The sequence below is a fragment of the Lepus europaeus genome, chromosome 9, assembly GCF_033115175.1.
Source record: "Lepus europaeus isolate LE1 chromosome 9, mLepTim1.pri, whole genome shotgun sequence".
Taxonomy (NCBI): Eukaryota; Metazoa; Chordata; class Mammalia; order Lagomorpha; family Leporidae; genus Lepus; species Lepus europaeus.
In genome coordinates this window covers 115,821,603-115,845,468 of record NC_084835.1, presented here as the reverse complement: position 1 = coordinate 115,845,468, position 23,866 = coordinate 115,821,603, and the positions used below count along the sequence as shown (strand labels likewise).

Genomic DNA, 23,866 nt, shown 5'->3' with positions numbered 1-23,866 from the left:
ATTATGCAACCATCAGCAAATTATATTCAGAATGAATCAATGATATAAGTAAAATATACTAACTTATAAAATATAATTCACTATTAGGCCAATATGTGATACAGGTTATTGAACTGCCATGAAAATACAAATCTAATAACGGTGAAATGTATTTTTTCTTTTCTGTACAAATATAAATTTTGTATTTCCTAACTGCCTCATGTAATCTAGCTGCACAGTACATGGAAAATAATTACCAGCAAGTCTTACTATTAGGTTTCCCATGGCATGCTACTTTATCATTGCTTTTTTTACTTGAGAGGCAGAGGGAGAGATAGAGAGGTCTTCCATCATGGTTCACTCCCCATATGTCCGCAACCACTGGGGCTGGGCCTGGCTGAAACTTTTTCTGGGTCTCCCACGTGGATGCAGGAGTCTAAGCACTTGGGCTGTCAGCAGGGAGCTGGTTGAAAGTGGAGCAGCCATGACTTGAACTGGCACCCACATGGGACGCTGGCACCACAGGCAGATGCTTAACCACAGCACTGGCCCCTATCATTGTTCTCTGATAACTGTCTCTTAACTTTCTGATATGCCACCAGCTCACACATGTAAATAAAGGCACAAACATGTGTGTATACATAAAAACTTTTACCCAACTATATCTTTGGCATTTCCATTCGTTGTTTACCAAGGCACCATAAGATCTGGGCAAGGTGTTTGACAACATTAGTAGGTCTTATAAAAAAAATGATCCAATTCTTGTGGATTTGCCAGTGAACAGGAATGGTAAAGAATCCTCACTAGGAGGCCAATGCTGTGATGCAGTGGGTAAAGCCATCGCCTGTGATGCCTGCATCCCATTTGAGCACTGGTTGGAGTCCTGAATGTTCCACTTCTGATCCAACTCCCTGATAATGCACCTGGGAAAGCAGCAGAAGATGCCCCAAATGCTTTGGCCCCTGAAATCATATGGGAGACCTAGAAGGAGTTCCAGTTTCCTGGTTCCAGCCTGGCCCAGACCCTGCCATTGTGGCCAACTGGAGAGTGAACCAGCAGAAGGAAGAGATTTCTCCTCTTTGTTCCCTTCATTCCCTACTGTCTTTCTTGTAAGAACCCTCTCACCAGTATTCAGGCCAGCCTCTATCCAAATTTAGAATAAGCCAAGTACTGGAGATTCTTTTTCCACATACTCATGTTAACTGCCTTGGAATTATCTTTAATTCTTCAAAATTTTGGTACTAAATTCTGGTTTTAGTGTTTCCTCAAGTTTTCTTTTTTAATCAAAGTGAGAAGCTCTAAAGATTCATCGGAGGCTATAAGTAGAAATTACTTGCTCAGAAGGCATGACTATTTCTCATAGTAGGCTTCTTCAGTTCCTTCAGCATTCCTGTATTCTGGTCACCTTTTAATCCCCAGTCCTCAGCACCTTAGCTTGATATATACCTGGCATTCAATACACACAGCAAACAAGCATATGATTTACTAAATCAGTTATACGATAAGGGTTTGGATATTTTTTAACAAACATATTTCATTGAATGGAATGACTTTGGGTGAAGTTTCAAAATCATTATGGCTTGATCTTTGCTTTAAAAAAAAATAGGACTTGGCAAAAATCATTTTCATTTGAATCAGCTAGATCTCATGGCAGAGGAAATTAAACTCAGCATCTCTCACACCAAATGGTGACAGCTACAGATAAATACAGGATTGTCAGGGAAAAGAAAGTATTCCTGGAAATCAGAATTCTATAAAAATGGTAGCTACCCAATATGAACTCATAAGCAGTAAATCAGTTAGTGAAAACCAAATTATAAATGTAGTATAAATGTTATCTTTGGAAAATTAATGAACATTTACAGACAAATAAGGATTTTGGATCCAGAAAGCAGTAACTTTTACAATTAAAAGAAATGTAGGGGCCAGCGCTGTGACTCCAAGGGTAAAGCCACTACCTGCGGTGCAGGCATCCCATGTGGGCACCAATTCAGGTCCCAGCTGTTCCACTTCTGATCCTGCACCCACGTCGGGGACCCAGAGGAATCTCCTGGTTTCTGATTAGTCCAGCTCTGGCTGTTGCAGTCATTTGGGGAGTAAACCAGAGGGTGGAAGATCTCTCCCTCCCCTTCTGCCTCCCTGTAACTATCAGGTAAAATAAATCTTTTTAAAAAATTTAGAGAAATCAACTATTTTCAAGATGCCCAAGTAGATCAAACAGTCACAATTGATTCTTCCATCTTAACAGATGATGCTAGTCTTGGATCATGTCTTTCATAGACTGGCCTATACTACCTGCCTAGTTCTTATTTTTTTAATTTGAGAGAGAACTCCTTTCTGCTGGTTCATCCCCTAAATGTCTATGATAGCTCACTCCTAACACAGTCCTAGGTAAGAGCCAGGAACAAAATCTCAGTCTCCCATGTGGGTGGCAGGAATGTAATTACTTGAGCCATCACCATTCCCCCCACACCCTCCAGCCCCGGTTTGAATTAGCAGGAAACTAGAATCAGGAGCTAAAGCTGGATGTGGAACCCAGGTGCTCCAATGTGGGACATGAACACCTTACTAGGCCAAATGCCCACCCTCATCTGCCCAATTTTTGTTATTATAGTTAATTTTTATTCATTTGAAAGAGGAAAACAGATTCCCACTGACTGATTCATTCACACCTCAAATGTCTGAGCCATCAGGGCCGGGCCAGACCAGACCAAAACCTGGAGCCAGGAACCCATCCAGGTCTCCTACATGGGTGGCAGAAACTGAATTACTTATGCCATCTTAGTGTTTTTCCAAATATTTCAGTACCAATCAGCATCAAACATGGTTATATTTCAGACAATGATCAGAATATTTTTGTACCTCTCAAAATCTTCACATGTCATGATAGCCACTGAGCCAGTGATACAAGCTTTGCATTTTATATCCTTAAAAATATAACTTCTATTAATGAGTAAATTGCATTCAGCTTTAGGAAATGTTAAGCAGAAAAAACAAATTAAGCATACCTGCTTAATATTTAGGTGTTAAGATAATTAACAGATAACCTAATTAAGATAAGCATAGGATTATACATGCTGAGGGATTTCTCATTTAAGTTTGTAGAAATTGTAGAAGCAATTAAGAATGTTGTAAAAAAATGAAGATATGGAGAATTAAGTTTATAAACTTTTATTTTGGAAACATTTTATCTTCTCTTTTCCACATATGAAATAAACTAACTTCTTGGATACGGCGGGACATATCAGATTAACCTCCCCTTTCTCCCTGGCTGCCCTCCTGTGTCACCAGTATTTCACTTAGCTGAATTCTTATAACTTTGAGTGCAAATTATTTACAGCTGTAGACAATCTCTAGCAATGGAAACAGCAACCATTTTAAAATTGAAGGGAGAAATTCAATCTGATTCCTTTGTCTTAGCATTTTTTTTTTCCTGTTTAAGAGGTGGCTTCCAAGAAGTAAAATATCTGACATTACTTTGGAAGAAGTTCTTATAACTAATGATGTATCATTTAGGATATGCTGGTATTGATCTTTTCTTCATTTTGTAATTCTTTAATATTCCAGTTTTCATGGCTCATGTCCCAGGAATTAAAATTTTGTAATATTCATTTGCCCTCCCCCACCCACATACCAGGAAGTTTTAACTCTCCTTTTCAAGCTCATACCAATTTGATTCCCTTTGTTTGTACTTTTCATATTCATTTTATTCTGAAATTTTTCTGCTAAACAGAGGTATCTGGGAACATGTACCAGCTAGCTCTCCCAAAGTAAATACTGAAACTATTTGATTTGTTTAGAATGATCTAGAAAAAGAGGAATACACTCCAGTGCTAACAGTCATTCCTTTCTTGGGCTACACACATTTCTAAATCAAGTATTAGAAATAACCAGAAAAATAATATTGATTTAATCATTTACCGAGAGATGTTATATGTCAATGAATAAAAAATTTTAAATAATCAGACTTAATTTCACAAACATTAAGAATGAAAATTATCTAGTTTCTTGGGAGCCCAGTTTTTGCCCAATTCTGCAAAGTACAAGGCAAAATGGAAAGTTGGCTGAGGAGCTTACAGAAAGAGCCAAGCCCGACAATGTGGATCAGAAAGTAAAATTTTGCCCATTGTTTACATATCAGAAGTTCTCCACAGCTGTAGATAATTTGTACTCCACAAGAATATGATGCCGAGTATGGTTTTGCTCTAATTATCTGGCGTGGCTGCCTATACTTACCAGCTTTTCTGGATTTTTTCCAACTTTCCATTTCACCTTGTGCTGGCAACAAAAGTATTTAATAAAATCATCTGAGTGAACACTTCTTCCTTCTGGTGGATGGCACTAGGTTGTTTAGGAGGCACTGGTAGCCTCTGCTTTTGATTGACAACCCACAGTATTCAAACTTGGAATTGAGAACCCTTGGACCTTTGGTTGATGTCATAAGAGAAGAATTTAGTTCTGGTCCTCATTACATTTGATTCCATACTTTGCTACATTCATCAATCTTGGAAGTGTGCAGAACTGAAATAATAAAGATCATAACAATTACATGGTGGAACAATAATTCTAAAATGTTGTGAAATGGGAGAGAATTATTTACCCCAAGAGACTCTAACCAGGCATTTAAAAGCTAATTATATCTTTAGAATTCTTATTTCCAAAAGATACATCCATGTGTAAATATGAATGTGTCTCTGTACTTCAGAGGAACTTATTTGTGCATAAGTATAAATTTCCTCTTAAGAGTAAATTTCCACCTGGATGAAGATTATGCTGTGGATATGAATGACTTCACATGATGGAGTCTTTCCCTATTCTGCAGTTTGGGGTCCATTTGAACAGTTGTTTTAGATGAAATTTCAAGATTTAAGGTAATCAAAATGAGTCATTTCATCTCCTCAGGGTTCCTAGGAAACACAAAATAGCAACAGACCTAGATAAAAACCACAGCTTTCACAGGAAACTACAATGTCACAAAAGACAATGAGGCTGTATTCTCCATGCAAACTGATACTACATTCTTATTTAAGGAAGCACAGTATGTTCCATACATAGTCAAGGAAGGAAAAAAATGTAGGAACAAATACAATCATACAAGAAATTATTTCAATTGAGGAGTAATGAACAAGCTTTCAGTAGAGAATCTTTGATAGGGAAGGGGTGTGATCTTAGAAGAGATAGAAGGTCACTTCAAGGAGATAGCCTTGGAGCAGAGACCTGGCCACCCAGTTCTTATTAGCATTCCATGTGAGTTGATGGATGGGTTCCACACATGTCCACTTCAGAAAAGACGTTCCAAGCCATCTATACGACACAAGGGTACACTAACAGAGCATGCCCAAATACTTGGCCTCATATAACTTGACCTCAAATACTAGTGATGGCTGCTTTATATTTCAGGTGTTATTTTATTGCTTCAAAGTTTTTTGCTATATTGCTTTTAGAAGCTATTAGATGGTATTAATTTCATTATCAACTTATTTATAAATAAAACTTTAGTTAAAAATTTAGCTACTTTAACATCCTAAGTAGTCTATCCTCATTTTTTTACCTCCCATATTTTCTTTTGCCTGAAATCACCGATTCAAAAAATTATGTGTTAAAACTTTTATGACCCAAATGATAATTTTCTTGATCTATAGTTTTATGGATGTGTAATAAGTATTTAAAGCTTTGTATTTATCCTGTGAAACCTTTAACCAAATTTCATGCATTTTGACAATTAGAATTATTATTGTTATTTTTTAAATAGTATTGATTCAATAATGCATTTCTTACACAATTCACTAAGTATTTAAACAGTATTTGAAATGTTTAAAGTGCTGTATGTAATATAAAGTTTTGATATTAATACTTAGCTTTATGTGTGTATATATGTGTAGGACAGTATTTGAGATAATCTGTAGTAAAATGGCTAATTGGTTCTTATCTCTCATCTTTTCTCCCATGCTGGAGATATAAGATTCTACCAGAAAATAAAGGTCTAGCCCCTCCCCTTCAGTCAGACCAACATATCCACAGAGTCCCAAAGAGATCCTGATCAGATTTCTTGTCTTGCTTGTTTTTTTCTCTTTCATAGAAATAGATAACTCTTAAAGGAGAGTCTCCCATGTGCTGATTCATTCCTCAAATGGCCACAACAACCAGGAGTGGGCCAGGCCAAAGTTAGGAGACAGGGACTCCACCTGAATCTCCCACTAAGATACAGAGGCCCAAGTGTTTGGGTCATATTCTACTACTTTCCCAGGCATGTTGGTAGGGAACTGGATTGGAAATGGAGCAGCCAGGACTTGAACTGGTGCCCATGAGATGCCATCATTGCAGGTGGCGGCTTAATCCACTGTGCCACAATCTGGCCCCCAAGTTTTTCAGTCTGAGGAGTAGAAGCCTAGCACTCAACCTGTTTACTCAGACCGTTTTCTTTATCAGGCCACAGTCTTGTTGAGGTGTGCACAATGATAAAATCTTCAGGCACACCTGGAACTCTAGTGCAGGCCATCAGAGAAGGGGTTAATATCCAAAAAGCAAAGAATCCTGAGAGAAAGGTGGAGAAAACCAGAGGGATGGGGAGGTAGAGGGGAGTGGGAGAGAGAAGAAAGGAGGGAGGGAGGGAGAGAGGGGGAGAGAGAGAGAGAGATACATTCAGTTAAAAGCGGGACAGAGTAGAGGGGTAGTTCAAAAACTTTATGAAAATAAAATTCAAAGATATTTTGGATTTAAAAAGTTTTTTTATCATGCACATTTGTACTTAAACAGACATTTCTCCAAAGAGGACCATAAATGAGGACCCATGTTGTGATGCAGTGTGGTTAGGCCACCACCACTTGCAATGCTGGCACTCATAAGAGTGCCAGTTCAAATCCCCGCTGCTCTGCTTCCAATCCAGATTCCTGCTAATGTGCTTGGGAAAGCAAAATAAGATAGCCCAAGTTCTTGAGCCTCAGCCACCCATGTGGGAGACTCAAAGTTCCAGCCTCCTGGCTTTGCTGTGGCCAAGCCCTGGCCATTTGAGGCTATTTGGGTAGTGAATCAGCAGATGGAACAACCATCCAACTCTCTGCCTTTTAAGTTAATTAATATTTTTATTTTTAAAAAACAAACAGAAGGGCCAGCACCGCGGCTCAATAGGCTAATCCTCCACCTTGCAGTGCTGGCACACTGGGTTCTAGTCCCGGTCAGGGCGCCAGATTCTGTCCAAGTTGCCCCTCTTCCAGGCCAGCTCTCTGCTGTGGCCTGGGAGTGCAGTGGAGGATGGCCCAAGTGTTTGGGCCCTGCACCCCATGGGAGACCAGGAGAAGCACCTGGCTCCTGCCTTCGGATCAGCGCAGTGCACCGGCCGCAGAGCACTGGCCACGGCGGCCATTGGAGGGTGAACCAACGGCAAAGGAAGACCTTTCTCTCTGTCCATTCTGCCTGTCAAAAGTAAAAAAAAATTTAAAAAAACAGTAATGAGGTATATATAAACGTGCTCAACCTCATTCAGCAAGGAAATGCAAATAAGAACCACAAGATATCATTCATACCTGTTAGCTTTTCTGCTTTTGACAATAATCAGCCTAACAGTTGGTGAGAATATGGAGAAACTAGAACCTTTGTATACTTTTAATAGAAATGTACAATGGTACAACCACTCTGCAAAAACCAAGAAAGTTTCTTCAAAATTTAAAAATAAAACTACCATGTGATCAGCCATCCCACCTTTGGGTTTATATCCAAAGGGACTGCAATCAGAATCTTAGAGAGCTATCTGAACTCTCATAGGCATCATAGAATTATTCAGACTGGCCAAGATACAGAAATATACTATCCATGGACAGAAGAATGGATAGAGAAATGAGATTATATACACCCACTGGAGTATTATTCAGCCTTGATAAAAAAGGAAATCCTAATTTATGTGACCACATGGATGAACCTAGAGGAAATTATGCTGAATGAAATAAGCAAGACACAGTAGATAAATGTTGTATGGTTCCACCTGTATGAGATGTGTGAAACAGTCAAACTCATCCAAATGGAGAGAAGAATGGTGGCTGCTGGGACTGGAGGTGGTAGGAGTGGGGAGGAGAAGATGGGAAGTCATTGCTTCAGGATATCCTGTTTCAATTACACAGAATGAATACATTCTGGAGACTTTCTGTACAACACAGTGCCTGTGTCAACCATACTGTATTGGATAATTTTATTGAACCATTGACCTCATGTCAAGACTTTTTATGACAAAAAGGGAGCCATGAAGTGATGGATACATCCATGACCCCGACTGCTGTCATGGTTTGTGGTTATGTGCATGTTTCCAAGCTCTTCAAATCATATTAAATATGTGTACTGTTTTAATGCATCAATTATATGACAATGAAGATAGTCTACAAATGATAAAAAAAAAAAAAATCTGTTGGGCCCAGCGTTATGGCATAGAAGGTAAAGCTGCCGCTTGCAATGTTGGCTTCCCATACCAGCGCTGGTTTGAGACCCAGCTACTCCACTTCCAATCTGGCTTTGTTAATGCAACTGGGAAACCAGCAGCCTAGTACTTGGGCTCCTATACCCACACGGGAGACTGGAAGGAGCTCCTGGCTCCTGGCTTTGGCCTGCCTCAGCCCTGGCCATTGAGGCCACCTGGGGAATGAGCCAGCAGATGAAGATAGCTAGCTCTCTCCCTCTCCCTCTCTGTAACTCTGCTCTTCAAATATTTTTTTAATAAAAGAAATTAACTGTTGGCTCTAAGAGTTAGAAGATTTTTTCTTAAGAAAAAAGATACTGGACTGTTGCTATCACTGAAAGTGTAATATCCCTGTTCAGGAATCCTTTGACTAGAGACATTGTCATTTCTCTATGCACTCTCAGTATGGTTTAGATTACGAAAGAGGCATATCATGTTGGGTAACCAACTAAGATTCCTTTCTGAGAAAATGTTAATAAATCTTCCAACAGCCCTTTGAAATTTCCTTTGGGTGGAAAATGATTCCCAGCTGAAAACACTTGAACTGTTTGATAATCTACAAATATTTTATCACCTCTTCAGGTGATGGATTATATTCAGAAATAGTTAATGTAAGGATAACTCTAAGGGCACAGAAATTATGCAAAGTTCAATTCTTCTATAAAAAGCTCTTAATGTGGTAGTGATATATTGAAAGATTGATTTCCAAGCATACATCTGGAGTCTATTTCTAAGGATTAGGGCAAGATGTCACACAATGTACATTTTTTAATATGCTACACATTAGTAATAACATTAAAGTTCTACTCTGTGCTGTGGTTAGGCGATTCACATGACATCGTAAATATTATGATTGAGTATCTGATATAACAGAGGAATCTTGGCATCTTAAGAAAGCACAACATCTTAGTCCATTTTGTGCTACTATACCAGAATGCTCTGGGCTTCCAGTTTATCAAGAATTTATCAGAATTATTTCTTACCGTCTTGGAGGCTGGGAAGTCCAAGATCAAGGGACCCATATCTGTGAGGACCTTTTGATGCATCATCCCACGGCAGAAGGCTGCAGGGCAAGAGAACGTGAAAGTGAGAGGATAACTCAGGATAACTCACTCACTCCTGTGAATACTTAATGACATGAATCACCTCGTTAGGCTTCTCCCTCCAACACTGCTGCATTGCAGATTAAGTTTGCAATACATGAACTCTGGGGACACATTCAAGCCATATCCTTGCCCCCCAAAACTTATGTCCTTCTCACAATGCAAAAATACATTCATTCTATTCCAATAACCCCAAGTCTTTTTCCAACATCAGAAGTCCAAAGTTCATAATCTCATCTAAAATCAGATGAGACTTAAAGCATGGATTATCCTGAGGCAAATTCCTTTCCAACTGTAAACCTGTGAAACTAACAGGTATGCTTCCAAAACACAATGATAGAAGAACATAGAATGGAAACTTCTATTGCAAAAGAGAACTAGGAAAGAGCAAAGGAGTAACCAATCTCAAGTAAGTGTAAATCTCAATAGGGTAAACATTAAGTCTCAAAGCAGGAGACCAAGCCACTTTGACCCCATGCAACACAACTGTGGACACTATGTCAGGATATTAGCCCTTGAGACCTCAAGCAAATCTGACCCTATGGCATGACAAGATTCAGTCTTCCCAATAGTTCTCCCAGGTTGGAAGCTCATGTCTTAAAGCTTTCCCAGGTTGGAGTCACACCCTGTTGATCTTTGGTTCTAGAGTTTTTGGCACTTCCCCATTCTCAAGATCTACCATGCATCTCCTTAGTGGCGACTCTGTAGCGACTCCTCCTACAGTCCCATTGCACATTGCCCTATTGTAGGTGATCTATGATGGCTCAAGCTCTGCATCAAGTCTTGCGGGTAAGCATTCAGCTGATTTTGGCCACTGCTGCTCGGTTTCTTATTCAGCTGCTAGCTAATGCACATCCTCAGAGGCAGAAGGTGATGGCTAAAGTACTTGGGTCTCTGCTACTCATGAGCGATCCTAATTGAGTTTTAGCTTCTAGCTTCTGCCAGCCCTAGCTGTTGCAGGCATCTGGGGATTGAACCAGTGGGCAGATATCTCTAAGTAAGAGGAGTATGAATATTTTCTAGAAGTGTCCTCCTGGGCTCCCAGAATGTCTGCAATGTCCTGTGAATTCTAGGTGGAGGCCACCATGGCTCCATGCCCTTATATTCCATGCACCTGCAGAATTAATATCACATGAGCACCACTAAGGCTTATGGCCATGCCAGACTGGCAGGTGTAGACACGCCTGGGCCCACTTGAGCTATGGCTGGGCAGCTGAATTCGGGGGATGAAGTCCAAAGGTGCCTCAAGACACTGAATGCTAAGTAGCCTCAGGTCCTTTTCTGGCAAACTTGCCTTCAAGTTCTGATCCAGGGCCTTGGTGGGAGGGGCCTCATGTCCCAACGCTGTTGCACTGTGGATAATTTTCCAACACATGAACTAGCATCCCATGAAGAGTATGCCACTTTAGCTTGGAATCTCACAAAAATTAGGTTATGGTCAAGGCCATTAGAGGACAATGCAGCTTTGTTAGTCATAGATGAAGCAAGGAGGTGCAGCACAGGGGGAGGTAGGACGAAATAAGGTCTCCAACTTAGTGGACTTGGAAAAACTAAAACACCTCATGCTTCCTCCACGTGTCCTGGCTCCTCTAAGCACAGGGCGTAGTCAACAGGAAGAATGTACCTTTCCTGTGGTCAGGCTGACTCCTGAAGAAGGAAACAGAAGGATGTGGCCTGCGTGAGTGCATTTAGTTTCAGCTTCCCAGACTTCCAATATGGTCAGCACTTTTGCTGCTTTCCTTTCCACTCTGGAGGATGACGGAGAAGGTAAAGAGGCCCAGTGTTTAGGGAAAGTCTTTCCTGCTGATTCTGTGAGCTGGGAATATGAGGTCTGCTCCAATGCTGCTCAGCTTTATCACTCTCTTAGCTCACTGGCCTATGCACACAGTCAGGGCCATGGCTCTTCTCCGAGAGGAAAGAAAACCAACTTCCATCAGGAGGTCCAACTTCAGCTTGCAACACTGTACTGCACTGCACCCTCAGTGATGATTCCTACTCCCTTGGCTATACCCTTGATGTCACTGGGCAAGAAACATCAGGTTCTTGCTGCTCTCTGCTGGACAGCCAACTCACCAGATGAGAGCTGTGTTTAGTTCAAGCTGGCAGCCCTGAGGCAAGAGCGATTCCTGGATCCAAAACATGCTCTGTCTGCCCAAGAAGCCACCAAGAAGGGCTTTTAAAGGGAAGGAGGAGCTGCAGGTGGAGGTCAGAAGAAACAATGAGTGCAATCAATTGACAAGCATATTTGCAGGCTTTGTTCTGATGATGGTCTGATGAGGAAAGCTAGGGCACTAGCCAGCTGGAAGGTTCTTGTGAATGTAGCTCAGCTGTTTGCAGTTGATGGCTGCATGCTTTCTCCTTAGCTGGGTGTGAGGTGTGCCTTGCCAAGTCATCTCCTTTCAGTGGGCTCCGAAGTTCTTATGCAAACATTATTATTCCAAGACTAGTCACAGGCACTTCATAATATCAGTAGGTTTGGTTTGTTTTTCTTTTTAAACAGGAAAATTACCGTTATATTACTGTTACATTAACACTGTACTCTGTTTACCACTGCAGCATAAATCATATCTCAAAACACAGTAAGATATAACACTCATTTTTTTAAGGCTCACTGAATGAGCCAATGTGAAAGTCTTTGCTCTACCACCTCTGAGGCTTTGATCAGAATGACTCAATAGCTGGGGCTAACTGGACAGCTGAGGAAAGATCTGGATGCTGTTTCATACACATGTCTTATGACTGAATGTAGGGGACTGAATTTGTGGGATGGGACCACACCTGGTGCTGTGGGCTAGAGCTCCGATGCATTGCTGCTTCATGTAGACTGTGGACTCCAGTGCACTTGGATTGCTTACACAGCAACTCAAGGCTACAAAGCCAGCAGCCCAAGACAACCGGGAGGCAGCTACATGGCCTTTTCAGACTTAATCCAGATAGTTAGGCATGTCACTTCTGTTGCATTTGATGTTTTCATCAAGTCCCTGAAGGAGGCAAAATTCAAGGGGAACAGACATAAACTCGGCTCTTTTTAAAAATGTTTTATCTTTTTTTAAACTTATTTGAGGAGAAAGAGAAATTTCTCATCTGCCACTTTTACTCCCTAAATGTCTGCAACAGCGAGGCCTGGGTCAGACCAAAGCCAGAGCAACAGACTCTATCCAGGTCTCCCATGGGTGGCAGGGATCCATGTATTTTAGTCATCACTGCTGTCTCCCAGGATGCACATTAGCAGGAATCTGGAATTGGGAGTAGAGCCAGAACTAGAGCACAGGCGATCTGATATGGGACACAGGTGCTACAAACAGCATCTTAACCGCCAGGCCAGATGCTTGTCTCAGCCCTCAACTCCTATAAGAGGAATTGTTAAATGTTATTCAGAGGTGTGCACAGACTTCCACAATGCAGTAGTTATTAGTGCTAATTTTGTCCCATAAGGGTGAGAAATTAGTCAGAATGTATTAATTAGTTCCAAGACAAGTTTGCCAAAGCCAAAAATTACCTCTCTGCTGTGTTTCCTATCCAGTTATAGCCACTTAAGCATTTCAACATAAGATCCTCCTCGGAGAGATTAAATGGCAACAGATGCAAGAGTAAGTTTCCTAAATACACTCTGATAAAAGATTCCACAATATATAAATGTTCCATATGTTGAATGTAATTTCTCTTCAGTAATATTCAGAGGAAGAAATTAAAGGTAAATACTAGAAGTATTCAAGTCAAAAGACTTCAAAGAAACCCAAAGACATTATAAGCAATGTGAAAATGTCTTGCCTTTGTTAAGTCAAAGCTTAAAGAAAGGAATTCCTTCCAAATTCCCTCTTCTGCTCAGCATCAGCTAAAAATGTTCTTCATCACCAGATGGGTTGGAGGTTTTTGTCCTGGCAGCTGCAGGCTGGGCGATTCCTCACTGAAGCGACTACTGAGGCTTCAGGACTCCAAAGCTGTGCTAATTCTTTCTCAACTCTTCCTTCAGCCTCTGCAAAACTTTCCCAAATTCAGAAATCTGAGAGGACAAGACCCCACAGAGCTTATGTACGTGAGGTTTTTATCTAAAGGCAATAGATAGGATCGCTTACAAGAGAAGCCTGGAGGGTGTGAGAGACATCCAGGTGTAACTTCCTAAGGCCCTGCGTCACACAGCACAAGCATTCAGAATCGAACCACCAGGAAGTGTGTCATGAACTCAGGCCTCCAGAGGGCTCACAGCAGAAATCCAGGAGAAGGTTTCTAAGGTTCCTTCCCTCTGATCCAGGCAGGCCACGCCAACGAATGTGTTAGACCAGTGGGAAATCAAAACCAACAAAGTGTCCCTCCGGGTCAGCACTTAATCAGAACAGTATAAAATCCTATTACCCTTCTCTTGGCCAGGAGTCAGAGTCGAGCATCCAGGAATCACCAGAAACAAAGCCAGGGCTATTACCAGGCAGCCGAAAATGACCTTAATTACAGTCTCTCTTCTGAAGGGTTCACAGATAATCACTACTCTGTGCCCACACTCAGAGAACTTAGAACGCGAAGCAATCAGCAGCCCCTGAAGCAGGCAATGAGGCAAAGTTTGGTTTTTACTTCCCAGTACTTAGTGATGGCAAAGACCATAGCAGAAATTCAAAGGCTCCGAGGGACGCGGGGCAGATGGAGAACATCATTGCTTCCAGTTCGTCCACAACACCCTGCACTCTGTGCTATGGGGCTGTGACATGGCAGGGAGCAGAGTGTCTTCCAGAGCCTCCAGAGGAGAGCCACCCTCAGACGTGCAGGCATTGCTTTTCCCGCCTCCACGACTGTGAGACACCACGGTTTGTGGAGATGTGTTACGACACCCCTGGAACTCCAGTCCACAGTCTGACTCCACTGTTCATGTTTGACCGCCACAGGTTTTAAGCCTCCATCTCCCTATCTCCTCCTCCACGTGTGAGAAAGCTACTCAGAATGTGAAACGCTCCCTCCTTTTGTGCTAGTGGAGGTTTCAAACTACTTGTGGGAATGCTGCAAGTGGGTTGCCCTAAATTCACAGATATTTCTGCTCACATTGTGCCTGTCCCGCAGACCAGCTAACAAAGCAAGGAGGAGTGGCTGAACTACAAAGACATGCAATGTGTTTTCCCTGTGCAGCCCAGCCATCCTGTGGGATCTGCATGAAGGCAGCCTCCAGCCGGGAAGCATTCTCATTCTCACTGTGCTGCAGTCCCCTGTCTTTTTTTTTTTTTTTTTTTTTTTGACAGGCAGAGTGGATAGTGAGAGAGAGAGAGAGACAGAGAGAGAAAGGTCTTCCTTTTTGCCGTTGGTTCACCCTCCAATGGCCGCTGTGGCGGGCGCACCGCGCTGATCCGAAGCCAGGAGCCAGGTGCTTCTCCTGGTCTCCCATGGGGTGCAGGGCCCAAGCACTTGGGCCATCCTCCACTGCACTCCCGGGCCACAGCAGAGAGCTGGCCTGGAAGAGGGGCAACCAGGATAGAATCCGGCGCCCCAACCGGGACTAGAACCCGGTGTGCCTGCGCCACAAGGTGGAGGATTAGCCTAGTGAGCCGTGGCGCCGGCCCCCTGTCCTGTCTTGATTGCCCCCCTGCTCTTCTGCAGTTGCGCCCTCCCTAAATAACTCATACAAGAATCCCACCTCAAGCTCTACTGGAAGCAAACCTAAAACAATTGACATTTTGTGGAAGTTTGATCTTCAGGGCTCCATAACCATCTACACATGAGGGAAACCATCAATGTAAAAACATGTGAAACAGCAGGCTGCAGACATGGTAGTCAGCACTGCTGCATCAAGAGGAGCTTCTGTAAGGACCAGATTCCTATCTCTGAGTTGCAGGGTACCGTGATGGGCCTGACGCAGCAGCACTACTGATGGCTGTGCTCAGAATGCCAGGAGAAGCACAGTTTAAACAACACAGATCTTTTGTTAGCTCAGCCTCAGCTAATATACATTCTCCTTTAAGTTGCAGAGAGTTTTGTGTTTCACAGATACCAATCCTGGGCTCAATATTTAAGGTTATCATCACTGCTTTTGATGAGCAAATAACAGTTCACATTTCCCTTATCATGTGGGAGCTTACAGCATGAGATGTGGTTAGGATTCAATTGTTAAATGACTTTAAATGTAAGATGGTCTCAGAAATGACACATACTGGGGAGTTTTATATTTTGGACCAGTGTCAGTCCTAAGACAGTCTTTAGAATTGCTATTCCCTGGGGCTGGCGCTGTGGCATATCCAGTAAAGCCAAGGCCTGCAGCACTGGCATCCCATATGGGTGCCAGTTCGAGTTCTGGCTGCTCCATTTCTAAACCAGCTCTCAGCTATAGCCTAAGAAAGCAGTAGAAGATGGCCCAAGTCCTTGGGCCCCTGTGTCCACATGGGACACCCAGCAGAAGGTCCTGGATCCTGGCTTCAGATTGGTTCAGCTCCAGCTATTGTGGCAATTTGGGGAGTGAACCACCAGATAGAAGATATCTCCTTCTCTTTCTGTCTCTCCCTCTCTCTGCCTCTGCATATCCATAACTCTGCCTTTCAAATAAATAAATCTTATCAAAAAAGAATTGTTATTCCTTATCTTTATTTCAAAGACATCCTTAGAAAAATCTTGAAAATCCCTCTTCATTTAAATAACAAAACCCACTACAATTACACTGTGATAAAATATCATTTTTTATAAACAGGTATGGCATTTGGCATAAGAGAACCGTTACAAAAAGTGCATTTTGATGACGGAAGAGTTGCTTTCCTAGAAGAAAAGTGATTCAACACGCAACTTTGGGCAAGCCTGGATGCATTACCTCATATAACCACGAGGTGTCGCAGTAACTTAAGGTTCTAAGGATGAACTAAAACCTTTAGGAGAAATTGTCAACTCTGTAGCGCAAATTCAGTTAGCAATAGAGCAACAAGAGTCTTTGAGATGTTTTTAATTTATAAGTTAATACTCAATTTCACTTTTGATTATCAAAAACTGGACCTGTGGTTGGAGGGTCCCAGACACTCTAAGATACCTGGTCAGAAGTATGCGCAGTTCAGGAAAGCTGCAGGTGCACAGACTTTTGGCTTTCCCTACCACATATGCCTTCATGCCAAACAGGAAATTCAAAGAAAACCTCACATCTGGAAATGTGATACTGATTTTTAAATTTATTTACTTATGGATGTATTATTTGAAAAGCCAGGAGTCAGAGAGAAAGACAGAGGGAGATCGTCCATCTGCTGGCCGACTCCACAAATGCCTGCAACAGCCAGGGCTGGGCCAGGCCAAAGTCAAGGACCTGGAATTCACTCCAGATTTCTAACGTGATTGGCAAGGACTCAGGTACTTGAGTAATCACCTGCTGCCTCCCAGGATTCACATGAACAGGAAGCTGAATGAAGACTTTAACCCAGACACTCCCCTATGGCATGTGGGCATCCCAAGTGGTTGCTTAATCACTATGCCAAATGCCCATCATAGTTAATTTTAAGAACATCAAAGGCACTGAGAAATGGCTAAAGCTAATGAGTTAGAACAATCATCTGCAAGGAAGAAGGATAGGAAGGACATCAGAAAACAGAAAGCAGCGGGGCCAGTGCTGTGGCGCAGAGGGTTAACACCCTGGCCTGAATCACTGGCATCCCATATGGGCACCAGTTCATGTCCTGGCTGCTCCACTTCCGATCCAGCTCTCTGCTACGGCCTGGGAAAGCAGTAGAAGATGGCCCAAGTCCTTGGGTCCCTACACCCGCATGAGAGAACCAGAAAAAGCTCCTGGCTCCTGGCTTCGGATCAGCACAGCTCCCGGCGTTGTGGCCAACTAGGGAGTGAATCAACGGTGGAAGACCTCTCTTTCTCTCTCTGTCTCTTCTCTCTCTGTGTAACTCTGACTTTCAAATAAATAAATAAATCTTAAAAAAAAAAACAGATCAGCATGTTTTAAATAAGTGAAGGAATGTTGGATATATAATCATGCAGCCAAACAAACATCCTTTAAAATTTGTTATAATAAAAATATGTACCTCTGATTTTTCTATATAACGGAATCTTTAAAAATCATCCCTGAAAGAAATATTAAAATGAGTTACTGAAAGAACTATTTGAAGTAAGTTTGATAAAAATAACATCACATTTTGTGATCTAAACTACCAATTGCTAAAGATTTTTTTTAAAAAAAGAATAACTTAAAATTCAGTTCAAAATTTCTAGAAAATACCAGCAGGTGGCATGAGGGAGAAAAATAAAAGAATAATTCATACATTTCACACACTTTGTGTTTATCCTGCCAAGTTAGGAAAATGAGATAGACAGTGTCTAGAGTATAGTAATTAAAATTATTTAGTGTTTCTTTCAAGAAATGCACTTAAATATCTGTTATCTTCAGCCAGAAGAAAAGAAAATCTGAAAAGGTTGATATTTCCAAAACAATCAAAGAAATTAAGTAGGGAGCTTAGTTTTAGAATGCTGAATTAGGAGGCATTTCTTTAAATCTGAAATAGAATTATGGCATTCGAATCACTACACATAAACCCTTAGCATTTAGGGATTTTTATTTCTGGTTTAAATATACGTGATGTACAAAATTTCTCCCTAAGCAAGGTGATGACAGTAATCTCTGGCTATTGTCATACTGTAGTATTCAATATATACTGCATCATGCTGAGTGTAAATGCAGTTTGGATTTTAAGGTAATATGTGTATTCACACCCTACTATTTTAGCTGATTCTACACCTCTGATTCCACAGCCTCTGGTAAGAAAAGTACTTGCAGACAGTCACTACTTTAGCTGTTTGTCTTCAGAGCTGGATTTCTCCTGTCACCTGTGTCTCTTAATGAGCCCTAGAACCAACCCCCTGGGATTCTGTTATCCCCAGAGGAAAGATTTACATTTGCTGCTATAGCAACCACTGCTAACTGCTTCTCTCTGACTTTTTAAGATTAATAGTGTGGATTTCTTTGCAAATATATTATTCTGGGAGCTTTCAGCTCTCAAAATGTTGTCTTAAAGAGCTTGACATTGTCCATAATGAATCTTACTCCTAAACAAAGGTGGATTCTGTTATTTCTCCATCTGCAGGCACAACGTGGGTCATACCAGCCACTCAACTTTGCTCTTTGATCCTGAAACATACAGTCCTACAAATGTCACCATTCCTATCACCAACAACAGAAAAAGGGATTCTAAAAGTCCTTCCTAGCTGACAAAAACAATCTTAGCTTTTAAAAGACAAAAGTCACCGCAAACTGGAAGGATTAACACATACCACCAAGTGCAAAACCTCCTTTGAATATCTGAACATTTGCAGAGGTGGTTGGAAGTCCTCATATGCAAATTCTCATTTCAGAGTTACTGTGAGTTGATTTCCTTAAGTTCAATTTGCTCTCCTAAGAGGAACTGTGGCCGATTCATACACTGAGGTTGTTCAGAGAATTTACTGCAACAAACATGATGGCCATATTCAGTTCTCCTTCAGTGACTGCAAGTATGCTTTGCTTCAAAAATAAGAGAATTCATCTTCTACATAGTCAGTTGTTTGATCAGGATAGAATCACCAAAAAAAAAAAAAAAAAAAAGATAGATAATATTTTACCAGAAAGGCCACTATTGGGCAGGAGCTGTGGTGCAGCAGGTTAAGCCACCTCATGCAATGCCCACATCTCATATCAAGTGCCACTTTGAGTCCTTGCTACTCCACTTCTGATCCAGCTTCATGCTAATATGCTTTGGGAAGGCAGCCAAGCAGTTGGGTCCTTGCATCCACATGGGAGACCTGGATCAAGCTCCTGCCTCCTGGCTTCACCTTGGCCCAGCCTTGGCTCTTGCAGGCACTTGGAGAGTAAACCAGTGAGTAGAAGATTTCTCTGTCTCCCTCTCTCTGTCTCCCTCTCTCTGTTGCTGTTTCAAATAAATAAGTGAATACATCTTTTTAAAAAAAACACCTTTACCAAAATCCATCTTTTCAGTGCCTCTTTTGAGGAGCTTTTCAAAATTTGCTACGGTGAGTTTGTCATCTGTCCTCCCTGCTTGACTGTCACATCTTCTCATCCCTGTCTGCTTCCATGTCAGTTACAGGGAATTTTCAAGGGGTCTTAAGCGAGAAGATTCATCATTTTAATTTATTAATGAGCCAAGAAGCGAAGTGCACTCCTCCCTCTCTTTCTTCAAGCTGGTTCTTCATAAACAGCACATTCTGAATCTATAGTCTTATTTTCCAGGACAAAGGCAGGGTGTGTGAGGGGGTATGAGTCACTGCATCTTTCTTTCAGAGCCATCTCATTATTCTCCCTTCAATGTCAAGCACTTATCTGGTTATCTTTGGCTCCATTTCTGAGCTGTGTTAGTTCACAAAAACTTTGGAATTCACATAAAGATCATAAATTGAATCTACAGCCTGAGTCTCTCGAGGCTACACAACTTTCCCTCGGTTCTTACCTCCCCTCTACTTAGTTCCCCATATAAACTGGATGTCTTCCTTTAGTCCCCAGGTTAAGACAATCTGTGGGATAGCTCCAGCCCACATGTCAGGAAGGAAGCTCCACCCTTTTAGGATTATATCAAACCATTATGGGCCCTGCCCTGTAAACTTATGATAGGCATGATAAGGAGGACTCAGTGCTACAGTTTTCTATGCATAGTTCTGGAACCATAATATCCTGAAACATTTTTTTTTAATTATCATTTATTTCAGAGGCAGAGAGAGAAGAGGGAAAGAGAGAAGGGGGGAGAAAAAGCAAGCTTCCATTAACCAGCCCTTTCCCCAAATGCCTGCAACAGCAAGGGCTCAGCCAGAACTGGAGCCAAGAGCTGGGAACATAATGCAGTTCTCCCACATGGGTGGCAAGAACTCAATCACCTAAGCCATCATTGCTGCTTCCTAGAGTCCACAGTACTGGGAAGCTCCAGCCAAGAGCTAGAGATGGGAATTCAGCCCAGGCATTCCAGGGTGGGATGTGGGTTTCTCAACTACTAAGCTAAACATTGCCTGCTCATTTAAGGGAAAGCTGGAAAAACTTCCATCCATAGTAGTTGACCTCATTCTATGGGCAGGTGAGCATTATGAAAGAAAGATGACTAGGAGGCATTGCTATAAAAAGTTTCTAAAACATACCAAACACTCATTTGGAAGAATCAGACTTCAAGATATGGTGGCCGTTTCCTGAGTCCTTTGTAGAGCCCACCGTAGAAATGCTTAAAATACAAAGAGTGCTCACAAAAACCCTACCAATCGCTGTCTGGAAAACATAAAAGAGATTCAAAATTTCTTCCCTGAACCAGCATATTTTATTGAAATTAATTCTTCCACTTCCTGAACTTTTAATGTTCGAGTAACTGAAAAATACATCAAAATGGAGAAAGTCCCTCTGAGTAATCTTAGAATGCCAAAGTCAGAGGATTGAGAAATGATTTTTATTTGAAAGGAAAATAGTGGAAAGTTGTTAGTAGATGATGGCAAATCTGAAAAATGATAAAGTATGCCTCTTTAATATTAGGTGTAATCAAAGTTCTATAAAAAAGCAAAAAACATTCATTTCTTTCCAAAAATCTTGGATTGCATTGATTCACCTTTCCATATTTTTATTGAAATGAAAATGGTATTCAAACATTCTAGAATCTCAAGAACAATTGTCTGCTCCAAGAGCTTTCCTCCAAATGAATTTGACAATGAGTTTCTGAGGTATCTAAGATGCAAACACAGAGCTCAAATTACAGTTCCAAAAATCAATTTTCAAGGAAAAGGAGCCAGGCTTTTATTTATTTATTTATTTTTTTGGAAGGATAACTGATTCCAGATCTGGGGGAAGAAATTACAAGAGACCCTGAAAGTCCTCATGTAAGAAAATGTTTCATCTGAGGGTTAGAATCAGAGCAAAAGGACATAAGAATCAACTTATAGTGTTTGGTTACGGCAATATAAGTGTTGAAATAAAATAATAATAGAAGCTAATTCCAATGCCTTCAATATGTCCATAGTACCCAAAAAGATAAATATTAGTTTAAGAATATCAAAAAAGCTAAAGAGAGCAGAATACATTCCTGCTGGATCCTGTTACTTAGTCCTGTGCTATTTCTGACTGACACATTCGCTGCATGCTGAAGGGCAGAATCCAGCTCGATATTAAACATAGCGTTAGAAGACATTTTCTAACTCAAGGAAATGGCCCCAGAGCATCACACTCAGTCAAATGAAGACATGTCAGACACCCACCACTAATCAACGATCACTTTTAAAATCAGTAAGACAATCATACATTGTCTAAAAAGATTTATATGATTGATTTTAAAGGCACAATTACAGAGAGAGGGAGAGACAAATCTTAGATCCGCTAGTTTAATCCCCAAATGGCAGCAACGATCAAGGCTGATCTAAACTGAAGCCATGAGCCAGGAGCAGGAGCCAGGAGCTTCTTCAAGGTCTCCCATGTGAGTGGAGGAGCCCAAGCACTGTGGCCATCTTCCACTGTTTTCCCAGACACATTAGCAGAGAACTGGATAGGAGGGGAGCAGCTGCTTTACCCACAACACCATGCTGGGCCTGATATTCATACTTTTAAGAATATGAATAAGTGGCCGGCGCCGTGGCTCAATAGGCTAATCCTCCACCTTGTGGCGCTGGCACACAGGGTTCTAGTCCCGGTCGGGGCGCCGGATTCTGTCCCGGTTGCCCCTCTTCCAGGCCAGCCCTCTGCTATGGCCCGGGAGTGCAGAGGAGGATGGCCCAAGTGCTTGGGTCCTGCACCCCATGGGAGACCAGGAGAAGCACCTGGCTCCTGCCTTTATCAGCGCGGTGCGCCGGCCGCAGCGCACCAGCCGTGGCGGCCATTGGAGGGTGAACCAACGGCACAAGGAAGACCTTTCTCTCTCTCTCTCTCTCTCTCTCTCTCTCACTGTCCACTCTGCCTGTCAAAAAAAAAAAAAAAGAATATGAATAAGTGTAAGATTTCAGTAATGTAAAAAAAATTTTTTTAAGATTTTATTCATTTATTTCGAAGTCAGAGCTACACAGAGAGAGAAGGAGAGGCAGAGAGAGAGAGAGAGGTCTTCCATCCGCTGATTCACTCCCCAGATGGCCGCTATAGCCGGAGCTGTGCTGATCCAAAGCCAGGAGCCAGGAGCTTCCTCTGGGTCTCTCATGCAGGTGCAGGGGCCCAAGCACCTGGGCCAACCTCTACTGCTTTCCCAGGCCATAGCAGAGAGTTGGATCAGAAGTGGAGCAGCCAGGACTAAAACTGGCGCTCATATGGGATGCTGGCACTGGAGGCGGCAGCTTTACCAGCTAGGCCACAGTGCCCGCCCCAGTAATGTAAAAATTTTTAAAATATGTTAAGAAAGGCACTTCAAACATTTCATGAAAATAGAATTAAAGATATATTTATTTTGGTGCAAAAATATTTTGAAATCCATAGTTTTTCACATTTCATATTCTGTCAACTTTTAATTACCTCTCATGTATCTCACTTATTCTAATCAACTGCCTATTCTAGAGGAGCTTCCTACATCTACCTGCAGACAGAGGTTAAGATGTGAGTGGATCACTCCTTCGTTGAAATTGTGTAAAAATGGCATGAAAATCACAACAGAGTTCAAAGTGTTTCTTTAGGGTCATGGACCCTATGTGCTTCCCCTAGGCTAACTGTGTAGAAGTAGATAACCTAATTACCAAGAACATTAACTGCTTTCCACAATTAGGTTAGCAGCTTTGGACCCTGGGGAGTCTTAGAAGTAAACACAATAATTTTTTATGAAAAACAAAATAGAGGATTAGCATTTTTATATTTTATGTGTGTAGTGAACAAGAAAATCTGAATAATTATAATGATACCTGGGAGTTCATCTGAAATATGCCATCAATGAACTTACTAGATGAAATCTTTGATTTTATATTCAGTATTAAAACATCTAAGATAAACTTGGGTTGACTGTATTTTTAAATATAAGTTCTACTCAACAGTTTGTAAATTCCCATTACTCCTCAACCACATACAAAATAAACTCATAGTTTGGGAGGTATATTTTATATGTAATACATGTTGACAAAGAAGAGCATCTTTGAAAATTATTTGATATTTGTGTTTCCTCTTCTTCAAAATTTCTGTTCATGAGTTTTGTTCATTATATGGGGCTTTGTATTTTTCTTATTAGTTCTTTGCTAACTAATCCTTTTTTAGTTGTTGAGTTACCAGAATGCCAACTCTGTGGCTTGTCTTTTACTTCACTTTCTTTGTATTGTCTGTCTTTCCACAAACGTATTCATCTTTTCTTTTATTTGTTTAATAAATATATTTCTGCCCCAAAGTATCAAAAATGTTATCTTGTATAGTCTTATGAAGTCTTTAATACTTTTCTCTCATTTACTGTGATATGGGCATCCCATATGGGCACTG

The 23,866-nt window shown here is 41.4% G+C and overlaps 1 protein-coding gene across 2 annotated transcripts in view; it reads right to left on the bottom strand.

The window, feature by feature from the left end:
- Positions 1-23,866, bottom strand: part of CCDC102B (coiled-coil domain containing 102B) — a 402,878-nt gene that overhangs the window by 369,383 nt on the left and 9,629 nt on the right. For both annotated transcript variants that reach the window (XM_062200306.1, XM_062200307.1), the window contains exon 2: positions 9,406-9,485. In XM_062200306.1, the coding sequence (XP_062056290.1) occupies positions 9,406-9,485 (80 nt within the window). The remainder of the gene's footprint in view (positions 1-9,405; positions 9,486-23,866) is intronic.